At 49.0% G+C, this 20300-nt stretch overlaps 1 protein-coding gene across 1 annotated transcript in view; it reads right to left on the reverse strand.

The window, feature by feature from the left end:
• Positions 1 to 20300, reverse strand: part of LOC124120915 (integrin alpha-4-like) — a 46246-nt gene that overhangs the window by 8763 nt on the left and 17183 nt on the right. The window contains exons 10-17 of the mRNA XM_048391283.1: positions 12006 to 12114; positions 10636 to 10827; positions 8289 to 8492; positions 7005 to 7162; positions 6353 to 6484; positions 3553 to 4067; positions 2849 to 3032; positions 458 to 661 (exon numbers count right to left, since the gene is read on the reverse strand). Of these exons, the coding sequence (XP_048247240.1) occupies positions 458 to 661; positions 2849 to 3032; positions 3553 to 4067; positions 6353 to 6484; positions 7005 to 7162; positions 8289 to 8492; positions 10636 to 10827; positions 12006 to 12114 (1698 nt within the window). The remainder of the gene's footprint in view (positions 1 to 457; positions 662 to 2848; positions 3033 to 3552; positions 4068 to 6352; positions 6485 to 7004; positions 7163 to 8288; positions 8493 to 10635; positions 10828 to 12005; positions 12115 to 20300) is intronic.

The following is a 20300-nucleotide window of genomic DNA, read 5'->3' on the forward strand; positions in this document are numbered from 1 at the left end:
CCATTGAAATCTTAACACGGCGGAGGGACACCAGAAATTGGATTCACACTTTGTACCCATGTGGTGATTCGAACCCGGGTCTTCGGCATGACATGTTCGATGATAATTCAATAATGAAGTTTTATGAGTGACCCAAAAAGATGATATCCTGAAAAAAAAGTGCCACGATAATCGAAAAACACCTTCTTATTCGTTGAGCAGAGTTGCCTCCCTTCGATGTGGCAGGATCAGGTTGATTGGCATCACCTTACCCAAGATCAACACCCCATACCAACCAACATTCAACTACATAACCGTAAAACTGTTCAACTCACTCACCACTCTTGCTACAGCCCTGAATTAAGCAAGTCTAGATTTTATTTTCCACATCTCACTGGGGCTCCTTTTTAATATAAATGGAGTTGCTTGTTTCTATTAAAAAAATATATTTTCAGAGACTAGGTGTCAGTCTAGTTACCATGCGTACGATGTTGTTTCTGGATATGGCCAGCGGTTTCTGTTTTAAACTAGACGGTGGCATGGGAGGTAGAAAGAGGGTAGTTCTCTCCCCTGACTCAGTCGAAGTCGTCGTCGTGCTCGGCGATGTGGTTGTATTTTGACCGATACCTTCACTCTCGTGGTATAACTGACATGCAACGCTGGTTCCGTCCTCTTGTATGAGCTGTGGGGAAAAGATGAATGTGGATGAATTTATAATACGTTGCATTCACATGTGACAGAAACACGCCCGTTCCATCCTCTTGTATGAGCTGTGACAATGGATGGAGGACCTGTGAATGAGTGAGTGAAAATGTATTGAACAGCAATTTCAAGGCAGAGGTAGGTAGTTGGACCAAGGGAGCAGGTGTAATAATAACAACAAAGTCAAAGCCACAAATGCTTATGCTGTACCCGTCCTTTCATATTTTTTGGGTGTTGTTGATTGGACGAAACAGGAAATTCAGGCTATTGACACCCTCACACGAAGAATCATGTCAGACAACAGATCCCACCACCCTCACTCTTCCCTCAATCGCTTATATTTACCAATCATTATGGGAGGACGTGGTTTGAGTAACGTTGGGGCTCTTCATGATAGATGCACTTTTGCACACTTTTATTTGTCTGATGATCCTCTTGTGAATCATGGCAAGACTCATGATGAAAACAAGGCATTCCACAGTTTTCTAAAACGAGCCAAGGATGTGGGACATAATCTTAATGTCGGGGTTGATTTTGTTGATGGTTCTGCACTGCTGGACGGTACAGAAATGAGTGTCAACCAAGCGAAGTGCCATATCAAGTCGGCCCAGACTCAGTTTTTAAAGGAGAGGCTATCTGAACGACCACTGCATCGAGTTTGTGTGCAGCGTGTTCAGAAGATCAGCAACCCTACAGAGTCTTTCGCTTGGATGAGGTCGGCTGGCCTGAAAAGTGAAACAGAAGGCTTTCTGTTTCCTGCTCAGGACCAGTCACTTCCCACTCGAAATCAATGTGTGATTTTGCATCAAAATGTAAATACGAAATGTAGATTATGTAACTAATTTAATGAGACTGTCCAACACATTGTCAATGGATGCCCAACTTTGGCACAAACACAGTATCTTAAGCGACATATGATGATGTGGCTCGATTATGTTATTACCGTCTTCGCCATGCTTGTGGTTTTGACACAGAGGTATCCAGGCCAACAAACCTGATCTTGTCCTTCTTGGGTTTACCGCCGTTTTCGTAATATTCCCGCAATATGAAGGTGACACCAGAAATGGGCTTCACACATTGTACACATGTGGGGGAATCGAACCCTGGTCTTCGGCGTGACGAGCGAACGCTACCAACCCCCCCCCCCTTCCCCCCCCCCCCCCCCCCCAACACTTAACCTGACGTCCGCCGTCTCCACCAATCACTTACCCTGAGGTCCGCTCCCTCCACCCAACACTTACCCTCACGTCCGCTCCCTCCACCCAACACTTACCCTCACGTCCGCTCCCTCCTCCCAACACTTACCCTGACGTCCGCTCCCTCCACCCAACACTTACCCTGACGTCCGCTCCCTCCACCCAACACTTACCCTGAGGTCCGCTCCCTCCACCCAACACTTACCCTGAGGTCCCTCCCTCCACCCAACACTTACCCTGACGTCCGCCGTCTCCACCCAACACTTACCCTGACGTCCGCCGTCTCCACCCAACACTTACCCTGACGTCCGCCGTCTCCACCCAACACTTACCCTGACGTCCGCCGTCTGCACACAACACTTACCCTGACGTCCGCCGTCTCCATCCAACACTTACCCTGACGTCCACCGTCTACACCCAACACTTACCCTGACGTCCGCCGTCTCCACCCAACACTTAACCTGACGTCCGCCGTCTCCACCAATCACTTACCCTGAGGTCCGCTCCCTCCACCCAACACTTACCCTCACGTCCGCTCCCTCCACCCAACACTTACCCTCACGTCCGCTCCCTCCTCCCAACACTTACCCTGACGTCCGCTCCCTCCACCCAACACTTACCCTGACGTCCGCTCCCTCCACCCAACACTTACCCTGAGGTCCGCTCCCTCCACCCAACACTTACCCTGAGGTCCCTCCCTCCACCCAACACTTACCCTGACGTCCGCCGTCTCCACCCAACACTTACCCTGACGTCCGCCGTCTCCACCCAACACTTACCCTGACGTCCGCCGTCTCCACCCAACACTTACCCTGACGTCCGCCGTCTGCACACAACACTTACCCTGACGTCCGCCGTCTCCATCCAACACTTACCCTGACGTCCACCGTCTACACCCAACACTTACCCTGACGTCCGCCGTCTCCACCCAACACTAACCCTGACGTCCGCCGTCTCCACCCAACGCTTACCCTGACGTCCGCCGCCTCCACTAGCTCCTCCTTCTGTGGGGTGAAGTATGGAAGGCTGACGGAGACACGTGTGTGCGGCAAGAAACTTGGGCCTGCGTTCTTGATGACGTATTTGTGTCCGATGGTAACCATGGTTTTGTCCAGTTCATCCATCCTTACCAGTACTTGGTCGGGATCTGACTTTCTGTAGTGCATAACAGTTAAGTCTTAAATATATATGTGTGCGTTTCCATGGGAACATGCTTCAGTCGAAAACGCTTGTGCGCAAAAGGTATTTGTTGGTCATGCTGAATATTTAGTTGTTTGTACATAAAAGCACCGACATTGCTCAAACAACTGTTTTAATGAATTATGCTGTTGGTCACAAACGTGAGTTAACGGGTGGCCCGTTTGTCTAAGGTCTTCACGGTGCAGAGTTGCGTCCCTTAGGCGTGGCAGAAAAGTTTAATCGCTGGGTCGAAACCCAGATTCGTCCTAATGGTGATCCTTGGTCTGTAAGCACCGTACCAGTACCTGTGTGTTTCACCAAAGTGGTAACCGTTTACGAATAGCATCACTTTCCTTCCACATATAACTAAAAAACTGTTAATATTGGCTTTAATCAAAACTCATTCTCTCTCTGACTTGTCATAAAAATTCAATGTTACGAAATTTGGACTAATTTGGATAAAAATGTCGAAGCAAGTTATAATGTGTGCCATTACCCATTGATCCCTGTCTGGGCATCGATCCAGACGCGAGTAGTTAGACTGGCTTTGTTATTATCCGCGTTCGTCTCGTTACTTCCGGTTTGCACTGAGACGTTAAATTTTAGAGGGGACATGTCTGTCCTCATTTCGTCTGCTGTGAAGAACACTGCAAAAGCGAACTTGGCCTTGGAATACACCGGGAGAAGAACGTCACATTTCAGACGATATTGGAATACTCCGATTTCCTCAGGGTCTCCGTCGCAGACGACAGGTTGTTCTGGAGAAGACTCTGTCGTCTGCATCGACACACTCCCAGACCACGTGACATACACCACTGTTGCGAAGGCGGTTTCCATGTCGTTCCTGATGGCCACGTCCAGTACAAGGCCCTTTGTCGCATTTATAACTATAGCCTTGCTCAGATCCGGCCTAATGACGACCCCGTCCTCGTTGTTGATGCGCGCGAAGAGGTCAAGGACGAGGTCCGACCAACACTGGTTGTCTTCACCACAAGCCAGTTGAAAGGCCACCTGAGAAAGAAGCAAGAAGAACAAAACAAAGTCATTTATAAAAGCTATGTGTGAAAAAAGCATAATGTTCACGTTTCTTATAAGACTTGAATCAGAGGCATCAAGGCGGTGAGGTGAGGTGCAACGGGGTTTAACGTCGCGTTCAAGATTATTGCACTTATATAGCGACGTGCATGCACGTGTGTGTGTACTAGTCAGGACTAATGCCCATTTTGTAGTGCTAAATACTGTGCCGCAGTTTAAATGACAGTATATACAGACTCCAGCCAACCAGCCCATATTTTTACCCCGTAATTCCGAGCGCCTGGCTGGGTAACAACAAGTACCATCTTTAAACGTATTTTGGTATGGCGCTACCGGGGATCGAACCCGACAATTCAGGCAGACCATCTGCCACAAGAACACGGAGGCGTCTAGACGCATTTAGAGCTCAGTGAGACAAGAAATACACTGCAAGGTAAGTCATATACATCAGACTTGGCCCATATCAACAACTGCGAGAAACACAGGAATGTAAGGAATGTAACTCCATTGGCAAGGAGACCGCCTCCGTGGTCTAGTGGTAGAGCGTCCGCCCGGAGAGCGGAAGGTCCGGGGTTCGATCCCCGACCGCGTCATACCAAAAGACGTTAAAAGATGGTACTTGTTCTTACCCTGTCTGGCGTTAAGGGGCTAAAACAAGGACTGGTCGGCTCGGAGTCAGTATACTGTGTGTGTGTGTGTGGTATTCATGTTAAACCGCGGTATGGTATCTCAGTGAGCTAGCACTATAAATCGGCATCAGTCACACACACACACACACACACATGTGCGTGCACGTCACTATATAAGTGCAATAATCTTGGACGCGACGTTAAACCCCATTTCACCTCACCTCACCATTGGCAAGGACAAGAATACACCAAATTGCAATGAATACATCACACTGTTGTTAATGCATCATATACGTAACTCAATATTAGCAATAGTAACAAAATAATCATGTTATTAGTGAATCACATAGTTAGCAAATGCAACAAGAAAACGTATGGTTATGAAGTAATTGTATTGCTTCACATTGGCACGTACAATAAAAAACATATTGTAATGAAGTAATTGTATTGCTTCACATTGGAACGTACAATAAAAAACATATTGTAATGAAGTAATTGTATTTCTTTATATTGACACGTACAATAAAAACATATTTTTATGAAGTCTCGCTCGGGAAATACCGGAATTTAGACACTCGTGTCGTAAACATAGTATGACATGAACACGAATATCATGTTCTATTGATTACCGAGGAAATGTTTACATTCAGAGATGAATTTTAGTGTTTATCTTTAATAGCAATTCGAATGACGTCAACAGTCTTCAGCTATGACGTCGTGTGTGACGTCTTTCCTACCTATCGCCACAATAAGATTCGAATAAAGTCAACGCCGCCCGGATGACGGAAACAATACACTGTTGTCTCGTGACGTGATTAAGCAAGTGCAATACGTACATAATTATAACACGATATTACGATATTTCGATAACGAATCATATGGACCGATTATAGGCAATTACAATTATGAAATACGTAGTGATGAATGAATCATTTTATAAGTTGGACCAGGATCACGAGGGGTACATGGGGTTTTATGCGTGCCGCGTTAGGTTTTATACCACGGGCAGGAAACATGTTTTAATCTGCCATTGTAAAAGAATTAAAACAAGTTCAAAACTGATATAAAACAGCTGTTTGATTGAGCTTTTATTGACCCGGGAAAAGCGTGCGGCATTTTGCTTCGAAGCGAGGTATACGGGATTCAATCTGCCTCTCAGAAATCCACGTGCAGTCTGTCTTGTTCGTGGCGGGGTAAAAGGGATTTATTCTTTCCCGGTGAGAAATGTTTTCCTCCAAGGCGTGATACATAGTATTTTATCATGATCACGTGGACCAATCAGAAGTCGTCATTCTGACATGGAGGTATGATAATGGTATATATCAGTACGTAGAGAAAATAGAAGTTCCAGTAAGCTTTTTGCAGAAAGTTACTAAAGTTGGTCGTGATAGAAACCATTGGTAATCATTTTGGATTGCTCTTCAAGAGCCTTGATAATCCGACAGACTATCCTGGGTATCACTAGCAACCGACATAAATTCCGATGAAGCCATATGTATCCATTCTTTCTTGCAAAAAGAAAGCATTTTCTAGCTATTGTTTCACGGATGATGATGCAGTTAAACGAAGCTGCTTTTGGTTGAAATGTAAAAGGTTTTTCCTAAGTATATTAAATCGCTTGTAACAACTCACGTCTTTGATCACTTTATTGGGTCGTGACTGGTTGGTGACCGGCTGGATGTCGGAGTTGGGATTTGCCGGTTGTGGGAGTTGGTAACTGGCCTCCATCCGGACCACAGTAAACGGATCCTTCTCTGCGCGATCCTACAAAGAGTCATAGACAACCCATATGTATCATTTCATATATTGGTTGAACGATTGGTCATTGTTACAAAAGTGGCATCATAAAAGATAGTAAGTAGTGATTTGATCGAGATGCAAAATGATGTGAGATGAAATGGGGTTTAACGTCACGTGTGTGTGTGTGTATGTGTTTTAGTGTGTGTGTGTTAGTGTGGTAGTGTGTGTGTGTGTAATGCCGGTATTATAGTGCGAGCTCACTGAGATACCATGAATACCCCACTCAGACACATTATACTGACTCTGACACGATCAGTCATTGTTGTTGCCCCGAGCGCAAGGAAGGGTAACAGCAGGTACCATCTTTAAACGTCTTTTCGTGTGACGCGTCCGGGGATCTAACCCCCGACCTTCCGCTCTCCTGGCGGACGCTCCACCACTACTCCACGGAGGCGGTCAGAATCATAATGACAGTGTCATTTTCAAGTCATTGTTCTTTGTACAACAACTGAGGTAGACGCTAATGGAGGATGCATCAACTTACATTTACACTGATAGCTTGAAACTCCCGGCACGCCCCTGTTTGGTCGTCCGCAGTAATTACATCAGATATGGAGTCGACGTAGCCCTGTGTGGAGTTCAGCAGAACTCGCTTTTGTCCGTTTCCTTTGTGTGTATCCACAGAAAGCTCGTACGCAAACCCTGAAATACACGTGTAGCGTTACACCATGTGGGATTATATGATACATACACGTGTAGCGTTACACCATGTGGGGTTATATGACACATACACGTGTAGTTTTACACGATGTGGGGTTATATGACACATACATGTAAGTTTACACCTTGTTGGGTTTTATGACACATACACGTGTAGGTTACACCATTAGGGCTGTATGACACATACGCGTGTAGGTTTACACTATGTGGGGCTATATGACACATACACGTGTAGGTTTACACCATGTGGGGTTTTATGGCACATACACATGGAGCTTACACCATGTGGGGCTATATGACACATACACGTGTAGGTTTACACCATGTGGGGTTATATGACACATACACATATAGATTACACCATGTGGGGTTATATGACGCATACACGTGTAGGTTTACACCAGTGGGGTTATATGACACATACACGTGTAGGTTTACACCAGTGGGGTTATATGACACACACATGTAAGTTTACACCTTGTTGAGTTTTATGACACATACACGTGTAGGCTACACCAGTGGGGCTGTATGACACATACACGTGTAGGTTTACACCCGTGGGGTCATATGACACATTAACATGTACGTTTACACCAGTGGGGTTATATGGCACATACAAGTGTAGGTTTACACCATCTGGGGTTATATGACATATACACGTGTAGGTTTACACCAGTGAGGTTATATGACACATACACATGTAGGTTTACACCAGTGGGGTTATATGACACATACACGTGTAGGTCTACACCATCTGGGGTTTTATGACACATACACATGTAGGTTTACACCAGTGGGGTTATATGACACATACACGTGTAGGTTTACACCATCTGGGCTTATATGACAAATACACATCTAGGTTTACACCAGTGGGGATATATGACACATACACGTGTGGGTTTACACCAGTGGGGTTATATAACACATACACGTGTATGTTTACACCAGTTAGGTTATATGACATATACACGTGTAGGTTTACACCAGTGGGATTCTATGACATATACACATGTAGGTTTACACCAGAGGGGTTCTATGACATGTACACATGGGGTTTAAAAATCCAGTTATTGTATCTTGAATGTAAAGGATGAATGAGCCTTACTGAGACTGGGCGGTAGGCTGACTCCAGTGTAGTGGAAACAAATCCTCAGCAGGAAGCATCTGTCGGCGTCAGTCCCCGCTGGACAACTGGACTTATCCTTGATAATCAGCTGGGGGTCAGTCGTGACGTTGGCATGAAGGTCAACTATGGGCCTCGTTCTGAGAATTACTGCTGAATCCGAGAGGTACGCCCCGACAGCGATATCTGCAAAGACTAGCTAGGTTAGTTATGTCGATTGAACAGTATGTCAGTTACGAGGGGTGTTAATTAAAGATTTCCCCTAAACCACTTCGGGTTATCATATTTGCTTGAAATTTCACAACTCTCATGTTGCCCAGACAGAAGCGCGGTCCTGTGGCTATGAAATCCTTCCACATCCTCCTTACTCTCCTGACCTTGCACCATCTGACTTCCACCTCTTTCAACCATGAAGTCATTTTTGAAGGGAAAACGTTTCATCGATGATGAAACACTGATTTCTGAAGTCAAGTCTTGGCTTGAGACGCAAAATGAGGGCTTTTACAAGCGAAGTCTCCATAGTTGCATAAGACGATTGGAGAAGTGTAACTCTTGGTGGTTCCTATGTGGAGAAAGACTAATACCTATGCCAAGTTTCATTCCACTAGGTCCATCGGAAGTGGGTCAGGGGAAATATTTAATGAACACCCCTCGTATATCACGACAGGACTGTTTCACGTATAGCTTGTCCTACAGGATACTGTTATAATAAATGTTTGAAACTACACAATTATACATTGCACTGTATGCCACTACACGGGACTATATACCACTGTATAACACTACACGGGACTATATCCCACTGTATGACACTACACTGGACTATATCCCACTGTATAACACTACAAGGACTATATACCACTGTATAACACTACACGGGACTATATCCCACTGTATGACACTACACGGGACTATATCACACTGTATGACACTACACGGGACTATATACCACTGTATAACACTACACGGGACTATATCCCACTGTTTAACACTACACGGGACAACATCACACTGTATGACACTACACGGGACTACATCACACTGTATGACACTACACGGGACTACATCACACTGTATGACACTACACGGGACTATATCACACTGTATGACACTACACGGGACTTTCTCCCACTGTATGACACTACACGGGACTACATCACACTGTATGACACTACACGGGACTATATCCCACTGTATAACACTACACGGGACTATATCCCACTGTATGACACTACACGGGACTATATACCACTGTATAACACTACACGGGACTATATCCCACTGTATGACACTACACGGGACTATATCACACTGTATGACACTACACGGGACTATATACCACTGTATAACACTACACGGGACTATATCCCACTGTTTAACACTACACGGGACAACATCACACTGTATGACACTACACGGGACTACATCACACTGTATGACACTACACGGGACTACATCACACTGTATGACACTACAAGGGACTATATCCCACTGTATAACACTACACGGGACTTTCTCCCACTGTATGACACTACACGGGACTACATCACACTGTATGACACTACACGGGACTATATCCCACTGTATGACACTACACGGGACCATATCCCACTGTATGACACTATACGGGAATATATCCCACTGTATGACAATATACGGGACTATATCCGCATATGCTTGACACTACACAGGACTACATCCCACTGTAAGCACTACACTTCGATCTGTATGACACTACAAGGGACTATATCCCACTGTATGACACTACACGGGACTACATTTATGAGTAAAACACCAACAGGACTATATCCAACTGTATAAGATCGAAGGCCAAATCAGTTGCTCTGTTCAATCTCATGAAACCTGTTAAAAACAAATGTTGGTCATAATATTGCCATAGCCAATGACACACTCAAGTCGAAACGCAATTTTGGAAAGCAATATTTTCAGAAACAAGTTTACACACCTCTGTGACTGACTTTTCCAAACTGAAACAACTGTTCTCGACTGATGTTTTAACCTGTTAAAGGAACGTCTATCGAAGTCGTTGGGGCGTGGGGATATCCTAGTGGTTAAAGCGTTCGCTCGTCACGCAACAGATCCGTTTTCGATCCCCCACAGGGGAGCAGTATAGAGAGCCTATTGCTGACGTCCCCTGCCTTGATATTGCGAAAAAATTCAACTTGCTCATTCACTTTGAGTTTGGTTGAAAGTGGCCTTGCCTGATTACAATATTTGACATAATACTGTGTATTGAAGTATACCTGGATACCGTTGGGGGCACAACTTAATTCCCACACATGACACTGTTATACACATGTGAACATACCCGGATAATTATTGCCGTCCACGTCAGCAGGCTTGGAGATGCTCCATCCAAAAGACGTCACTGTCTCGGTGTCGTTGATGTCGCGGCCTCCTACTCTCTGCTTCACCTCCGCGTTCAGCCCCCCTTCCCCTCCATGGTAGATGTATATCGCCCCATGACCTCCATCCTCATACGGGGCTCCCACTGCCACATCTGAAAGAGGTGAGGTGAGGTGAGGTGAAATGGGGTTTAACGTCGCGTCCAAGATTATTGCACTTATGTAGTGACGTGTTAGTGTGTACTATATCCGACTGATGCCGAGTAGCTAGTCCACTGAGATACCATGCCGCAGTGTAACATGAATACCCCACTCAGACACAGTAAACTAACATCCAGCCGACCAGTCCTTGTTCTCAATGCCGAGCGCTAGGTACAACAAGTACAATCTTTTAACGTCTTTTGGTGTGACGCAGCCGGGGATCGAACCCCTGACCTTCCGCTCTCCGGGCGGACGCTCTACCACAAGACCATGGAGGGGGCCACATCTGGAAGATGATAACAACATATATATGTGAGAGAGATGCCAGTCCCAGCCTCACTTGGATAACGGCCACCAATTATGTCGCCAAGGTCACCGATGACAGTTTCAATCTCACTTGTACAGACATCACCCCTGATGTATGCAGGGTATCGCATTCCCAAACTTGCCCTTATAACCGTCACCGTTGACGTATCCAAGGTTACTGATGGCATTCCCAAACTTACCCGTATAACCGTCACCATTGACGTATCCAAGGTTACTGATGGCATTCCCAAACTTACCCGTATAACCGTCACCGTTGACGTATCCAAGGTTACTGATGGCATTCCCAAACTTACCCGTATAACCGTCACCGTTGAACTATCCAAGGTTACTGATGGCATTCCCAAACTTACCCGTATAACCGTTCCCGTTGACGTATCCAAGGTTACTGTTCCCATTACCAAACTTAGCTGTATAACCGTCACCGTTGATGTCTCCAAGGTTACTGATGACATTCCCAAACTTACCCGTATAACCGTCACCGTTGATGTCTCCAAGGTTACTGATGGCATTCCCAAACTTAGCCGTATAACCGTCACCGTTGACGTCTCCAAGGTTACTGTTCCCATTACCAAACTTAGCCGTATAACCGTCACCGTTGATGTCTCCAAGGTTACCGATGGCATTCCCAAACTAACCCGTATAACCGTCACCGTTGATGTCTCCAATGTTATTGATGGCATTCCCAAACTTACCCGTATAGCCGTCACCGTTAATGTCTCCAAGGTTACTGTTCCCATTACCAAACTTACCCTTATAACCGTCACCGTTAATGTTCTAAGATTACTGATGGCAATCCCAAACTTACCCTTATAACCGTCACCGTTGATGTCTCCAAGGTTACTGATGGAAGTTCCAAATCTGGCTCCATGTTCATTCCTCCCTTTGAGAACCACCGAGCTTTGTGTCAAGATCCGCTGTACATAATGAGCATAAAATAAATACATGGAATCAGTCGTTTATGTAAATGACTAATCCGTTTCTCACCAGCTCACATGTCGTGCAAGGCACCCACCGGCCTGCTGCTTCACTGGTGCCAACTTTCAGCCAATGCATGCTGGCCTAATACATTTTGTTTTCGATTGAATCTATTCTACCTCTGCAGTCGTAACATTAAAATTATTTTTGGAAAATACAAAAAAATATGGGTTACAGGGACTAATGATGACCCCGAGTCACAACGGGAGACAAGCAAGTGTAACAGGGACCAATGATGTCCCCGAGTCACAACGGGAGACAAGCATGGGTTACAGGGACCAATCATATCCCCGCGTCACAACGGGAGACAAGCAAGGGTTACAGGGACCAATGATGTCCCCGAGTCACAACGGGAGACAAGCAAGGATTACATGACCAATTATATCCCTGAGTCACAACGGGAGACAAGCAAGTGTAAGAGGGACCAATGATGTCCCCGAGTCACAACGGGAGACAAGCATGGGTTACAGGGACCAATCATATCCCCGAGTGACAACGGGAGACAAGCAAGGATTACAGGGACCAATCATATCCCCGCGTCACACCGGGAGACAAGCAAGGGTTACAGGGATCAATGATGCCCCCGAGTCACAACGGGAGACAAGCAAGGGTTACAGGGACCAATGATGTCCCCGAGTCACAACGGGAGACAAGCAAGGGTTACAGGGACCAATCATATCCCCGCGTCACAACGGGAGACAAGCAAGGGTTACAGGGACCAATGATGCCCCTGAGTCACAACGGGAGACAAGCAAGGGTTACAGGGACCAATGATGCCCCCGAGTCACAACGGGAGACAAGCAAGGGTTACAGGGACCAATCATATCCCCGCGTCACAACGGGAGACAAGCAAGGGTCACAGGGACCAATGATGCCCCCGAGTCACAACGGTAGACAAGCAAGGGTTACAGGGACCAATGATGCCCCCGAGTCACAACGGGAGACAAGACAAGGGTTACAGGGACCAATGATGTCCCCGAGTCACAACGGGAGACAAGACAAGGGTTACAGGGACCAATGATGCTCCCAAGTCACAACGGGAGACAAGACAAGGGTTACAGGGACCAATGTTGCCCCCGAGTGACAACGGGAGACAAGCAAGGGTTACAGGGACCAATGATGTCCCAGAGTGACAACGGGAGACAAACAAGGGTTACAGGGACCAATGATGTCCCCGAGTCACAACGGGAGACAAGCAAGGGTTACAGGGACCAATGATGCCCCCGAGGCACAACGGGAGACAAGACAACGGTTACAGGGACCAATGATGCTCCCGAGTCACAACGGGAGACAAGCAAGGGTTACAGGGGCCAATGATGTCCCTGAGTGACAACGGGAGACAAGCAAGGGTTACAGGGACCAATGTTGTCCCCGAGTCTCAACGGGAGACAAGCAAGGGTTACAGGGACCAATGTTGTCCCCGAGTCACAACGGGAGACAAGCAAGGGTTACGGGGAGCAATTATGTCCCCGAGTGACAACGGGAGACAAGCAAGGATTACGGGGACCAATCATATCCCCGCGTCACAACGGGAGACAAGCAAGGGTTACAGGGACCAATGATGTCCCCGAGTCACAACGGGAGACAAGCAAGGATTACATGACCAATTATATCCCTGAGTCACAACGGGAGACAAGCAAGGGTTACAGGGACCAATGATGCCCCCGAGTGACAACGGGAGACAAGACAAGGGTTACAGGGCCTAATGATGTCCCCGAGTGACAACGGGAGACAAGCAAGGGTTACAGGGACCAATGATGTCCCCGAGTGACAACGGGAGACAAGCAAGGATTACATGGACCAATCATATCCTCGCGTCACACCGGGAGACAAGCAAGGGTTACAAGGACCAATGATGCCCCTGAGTCACAACGGGAGACAAGCAAGGGTTACAGGGACCAATGTTGTCCCCGAGTCACAACGGGAGACAAGCAAGGGTTACAGGGACCAATGTTGTCCCCGAGTCACAACGGGAGACAAGCAAGGGTTACAGGGACCAATGATGCCCCCGAGTCACAACGGGAGACAAGCAAGGGTTACAGGGAGCAATTATGTCCCCGAGGCACAACGGGAGACAAGCAAGGGTTACAGGGACCAATGATGTCCCCGAGTCACAACGGGAGACAAGCAAGTGTAAGAGGGACCAATGATGTCCCCGAGTCACAACGGGAGACAAGCATGGGTTACAGGGACCAATCATATCCCCGCGTCACAACGGGAGACAAGCAAGGGTTACAGGGACCAATGATGCCCCCGAGTCACAACGGGAGACAAGCAAGGGTTACAGGGACCAATGATGCCCCCGAGTGACAACGGGAGACAAGCAAGGGTTACAGGGACCAATCATATCCCCGCGTCACAACGGGAGACAAGCAAGGGTTACAGGGACCAATGATGCCCCTGAGTCACAACGGGAGACAAGCAAGGGTTACAGGGACCAATGATGCCCCCGAGTGACAACGGGAGACAAGCAAGGGTTACAGGGACCAATGATGCCCCCGAGTGACAACGGGAGACAAGCAAGGGTTACAGGGACCAATCATATCCCCGCGTCACAACGGGAGACAAGCAAGGGTTACAGGGACCAATGATGCCCCCGAGTCACAACGGTAGACAAGCAAGGGTTACAGGGACCAATGATGCCCCCGAGGCACAACGGGAGACAAGACAAGGGTTACAGGGACCAATGATGTCCCCGAGTCACAACGGTAGACAAGCAAGGGTTACAGGGACCAATGATGCCCCCGAGTCACAACGGGAGACAAGAAAAGGGTTATAGGGACCAATGTTGTCCCCGAGTCACAACGGGAGACAAGCAAGGGTTACGGGGACCAATGATGACCCCGAGTGACAACGGGAGACAAGCAAGGGTTACGGGGAGCAATTATGTCCCCGAGTGACAACGGGAGACAAGCAAGGATTACGGGGACCAATCATATCCCCGCGTCACAACGGGAGACAAGCAAGGGTTACAGGGACCAATGATGTCCCCGAGTCACAACGGGAGACAAGCAAGGATTACATGACCAATTATATCCCTGAGTCACAACGGGAGACAAGCAAGGGTTACAGGGACCAATGATGCCCCCGAGTGACAACGGGAGACAAGACAAGGGTTACAGGGCCTAATGATGTCCCCGAGTGACAACGGGAGACAAGCAAGGATTACAGGGACCAATGATGTCCCCGAGTGACAACGGGAGACTAGCAAGGATTACATGGACCAATCATATCCTCGCGTCACACCGGGAGACAAGCAAGGGTTACAAGGACCAATGATGCCCCTGAGTCACAACGGGAGACAAGCAAGGGTTACAGGGACCAATGTTGTCCCCGAGTCACAACGGGAGACAAGCAAGGGTTACAGGGACCAATGTTGTCCCCGAGTCACAACGGGAGACAAGCAAGGGTTACAGGGACCAATGATGCCCCCGAGTCGGAACGGGAGACAAGCAAGGGTTACAGGGAGCAATTATGTCCCCGAGGCACAACGGGAGACAAGCAAGGGTTACAGGGACCAATGATGTCCCCGAGTCACAACGGGAGACAAGCAAGTGTAAGAGGGACCAATGATGTCCCCGAGTCACAACGGGAGACAAGCATGGGTTACAGGGACCAATCATATCCCCGCGTCACAACGGGAGACAAGCAAGGGTTACAGGGACCAATGATGTCCCCGAGTCACAACGGGAGACAAGCAAGGATTACATGACCAATTATATCCCTGAGTCACAACGGGAGACAAGCAAGGGTTACAGGGACCAATGATGCCCCCGAGCGACAACGGGAGACAAGCAAGGGTTACAGGGACCAATGATGCCCCCGAGTCACAACGGGAGACAAGCAAGGGTTACAGGGACCAATGATGCCCCCGAGTGACAACGGGAGACAAGCAAGGGTTACAGGGACCAATGATGCCCCCGAGTGACAACGGGAGACAAGACAAGGGTTACAGGGCCTAATGATGTCCCCGAGTGACAACGGGAGACAAGCAAGGATTACAGGGACCAATGATGTCCCCGAGTGACAACGGGAGACTAGCAAGGATTACATGGACCAATCATATCCTCGCGTCACACCGGGAGACAAGCAAGGGTTACAAGGACCAATGATGCCCCTGAGTCACAACGGGAGACAAGCAAGGGTTACAGGGACCAATGATGCCCCCGAGTCACAACGGGAGACAAGCAAGGGTTACAGGGACCAATGATGCCCCCGAGTGACAACGGGAGACAAGCAAGGGTTACAGGGACCAATCATATCCCCGCGTCACAACGGGAGACAAGCAAGGGTTACAGGGACCAATGATGCCCCCGAGTCACAACGGTAGACAAGCAAGGGTTACAGGGACCAATGATGCCCCCGAGGCACAACGGGAGACAAGACAAGGGTTACAGGGACCAATGATGTCCCTGAGTCACAACGGTAGACAAGCAAGGGTTACAGGGACCAATGATGCCCCCGAGTCACAACGGGAGACAAGAAAAGGGTTATAGGGACCAATGTTGTCCCCGAGTCACAACGGGAGACAAGCAAGGGTTACGGGGACCAATGATGACCCCGAGTGACAACGGGAGACAAGCAAGGGTTACGGGGAGCAATTATGTCCCCGAGTGACAACGGGAGACAAGCAAGGATTATGGGGACCAATCATATCCCCGCGTCACAACGGGAGACAAGCAAGGGTTATAGGGACCAATGATGTCCCCGAGTCACAACGGGAGACAAGCAAGGGTTACGGGGACCAATGATGATCCCGAGTGACAACGGGAGACAAGCAAGGGTTACGGGGAGCAATTATGTCCCCGAGTGACAACGGGAGACAAGCAAGGATTACGGGGACCAATCATATCCCCGCGTCACAACGGGAGACAAGCAAGGGTTACAGGGACCAATGATGTCCCCGAGTCATAACGGGAGACAAGCAAGGATTACATGACCAATTATATCCCTGAGTCACAACGGGAGAGAAGCAAGGGTTACAGGGACCAATGATGCCCCCGAGTCACAACGGGAGACAAGCAAGGGTTACAGGGACCAATCATATCCCCGCGTCACAACGGGAGACAAGCAAGGGTTACAGGGACCAATGATGCCCCTGAGTCACAACGGGAGACAAGCAAGGGTTACAGGGACCAATGATGCCCCCGAGTCACAACGGGAGACAAGCAAGGGTTCCAGGGACCAATGATGCCCCCGAGTCACAACGGGAGACAAGCAAGGGTTACAGGGACCAATGATGCCCCCGAGTCACAACGGGAGACAAGCAAGGGTTACAGGGACCAATCATATCCCCGCGTCACAACGGGAGACAAGCAAGGGTTACAGGGACCAATGATGTCCCTGAGTGACAACGGGAGACAAGCAAGGGTTACAGGGGCCAATGATGTCCCTGAGTCACAATGGGAGACAAGCAAGGGTTACAGGGACCAATGATGCCCCCGAGTGACAACGGGCGACAAGCAAGGGTTACAGGGACTAATGATGTCCTTGGGTGACAACGGGAGACAAGACAAGGGTTACAGGGACCAATGTTGTCCCCGTGTCACAATGGGAGACAAGCAAGGGTTACGGGGACCAATGATGACCCCGAGTGACAACGGGAGACAAGCAAGGGTTACGGGGAGCAATTATGTCCCCTAGTCACAACGGTAGACAAGCAAGGGTTACAGGGACCAATGATACCCACGAGTGACAACGGGAGACAAGACAAGGGTTACAGGGACCAATGATCCCACCGAGTGACAACGGGAGACAAGCAAGGGTTACAGGGACCAATGATGCCCCCGAGTCACAACGGTAGACAAGCAAGGGTTACAGGGACCAATGATGTCCCCTAGTCACAACGGGAGAGAAGCAAGGGTTACAGGGACCAATGATGTCCCCGAGTCACAACGGGAGACAAGCATGGGTTACAGGGACCAATCATATCCCCGCGTCACAACGGGAGACAAGCAAGGGTTACAGGGACCAATGATGTCCCCGAGTCACAACGGGAGACAAGCAAGGATTACATGACCAATTATATCCCTGAGTCACAACGGGAGACAAGCAAGGGTTACAGGGACCAATGATGCCCCCGAGTGACAACGGGAGACAAGACAAGGGTTACAGGGCCCAATGATCTCCCCGAGTGACAACGGGAGACTAGCAAGGATTACATGGACCAATCATATCCTCGCGTCACACCGGGAGACAAGCAAGGGTTTCAGGGACCAATGATGCCCCCGAGTCACAACGGGAGAGAAGCAAGGGTTACAGGGACCAATGATGCCCCCGAGTGACAACGGGAGACAAGCAAGGGTTACAGGGACCAATCATATCCCCGCGTCACAACGGGAGACAAGCAAGGGTTACAGGGACCAATGATGCCCCCGAGTCACAACGGGAGACAAGCAAGGGTTACAGGGACCAATGATGCCCCCGAGTCACAACGGGAGACAAGCAAGGGTTACAGGGACCAATCATATCCCCGCGTCACAACGGGAGACAAGCAAGGGTTACAGGGACCAATGATGTCCCCGAGTCACAACGGGAGACAAGCAAGGGTTACAGGGACCAATGATGCCCCCGAGTGACAACGGGAGACAAGCAAGGGTTACAGGGACCAATGATGCCCCCGAGTGACAACGGGAGACAAGCAAGGGTTACAGGGACCAATCATATCCCCGCGTCACAACGGGAGACAAGCAAGGGTTACAGGGACCAATGATGCCCCCGAGTCACAACGGTAGACAAGCAAGGGTTACAGGGACCAATGATGCCCCCGAGGCACAACGGGAGACAAGACAAGGGTTACAGTGACCAATGATGCCCCCGAGTCACAACGGGAGACAAGAAAAGGGTTATAGGGACCAATGTTGTCCCCGAGTCACAACGGGAGACAAGCAAGGGTTACGGGGACCAATCATGACCCCGAGTCACAACGGGAGACAAGCAAGGGTTACGGGGAGCAATTATGTCCCCGAGTGACAACGGGAGACAAGCAAGGATTACGGGGACCAATCATATCCCCGCGTCACAACGGGAGACAAGCAAGGGTTACAGGGACCAATGATGTCCCCGAGTCACAACGGGAGACAAGCAAGGATTACATGACCAATTATATCCCTGAGTCACAACGGGAGACAAGCAAGGGTTACAGGGACCAATGATGCCCCCGAGTGACAACGGGAGACAAGACAAGGGTTACAGGGCCTAATGATGTCCCCGAGTGACAACGGGAGACAAGCAAGGATTACAGGGACCAATGATGTCCCCGAGTGACAACGGGAGACTAGCAAGGGTTACAGGGACCAATCATATCCCCGCGTCACAACGGGAGACAAGCAAGGATTACGGGGACCAATCATATCCCCGCGTCACAACGGGAGACAAGCAAGGGTTACAGGGGCCAATGATGTCCCCTAGTCACAACGGGAAACAAGCAAGGGTTACAGGGACCAATTATATCCCCTGAGTCACAACGGGAGACAAGCAAGGGTTACAGGGACCAATGATGCCCCCAAGTGACAACGGGAGACAAGCAAGGGTTACAGGGACCAATGATGTCCCTGAGTGACAACGGGAGACAAGCAAGGGTTACAGGGACCAATGATGTCCCCTAGTCACAACGGGAGACAAGCAAGGGTTACAGGGACCAATGATGTCCCCTAGTCACAACGGGAGACAAGCAAGGGTTACAGGGACCAATGATGCCCCCGAGTCACAACGGGAGACAAGCAAGGTTACAGGGACCAATGATGCCCCTGAGTCACAACGGGAGACAAGCAAGGGTTACAGGGACCAATGATGTCCCCGAGTGACAACGGGAGACAAGCAAGGATTACGGGGACCAATCATATCCCCGCGTCACAACGGGAGACAAGCAAGGGTTACAGGGACCAATGATGCCCCCGAGTGACAACGGGAGACAAGCAAGGGTTACAGGGACCAATGATGTCCCCTAGTCACAACGGGAGACAAGCAAGGGTTACAGGGACCAATGATGTCCCCTAGTCACAACGGGAGACAAGCAAGGGTTACAGGGACCAATGATGCCCCTGAGTCACAACGGGAGACAAGCAAGGGTTACAGGGACCAATGATGCCCCCGAGTCACAACGGGAGACAAGCAAGGGTTACAG

The sequence above is a fragment of the Haliotis rufescens genome, unplaced genomic scaffold (genome assembly GCF_023055435.1).
Source record: "Haliotis rufescens isolate VD_foot unplaced genomic scaffold, xgHalRufe1.0.p SCAF_10, whole genome shotgun sequence".
Taxonomy (NCBI): Eukaryota; Metazoa; Mollusca; class Gastropoda; order Lepetellida; family Haliotidae; genus Haliotis; species Haliotis rufescens.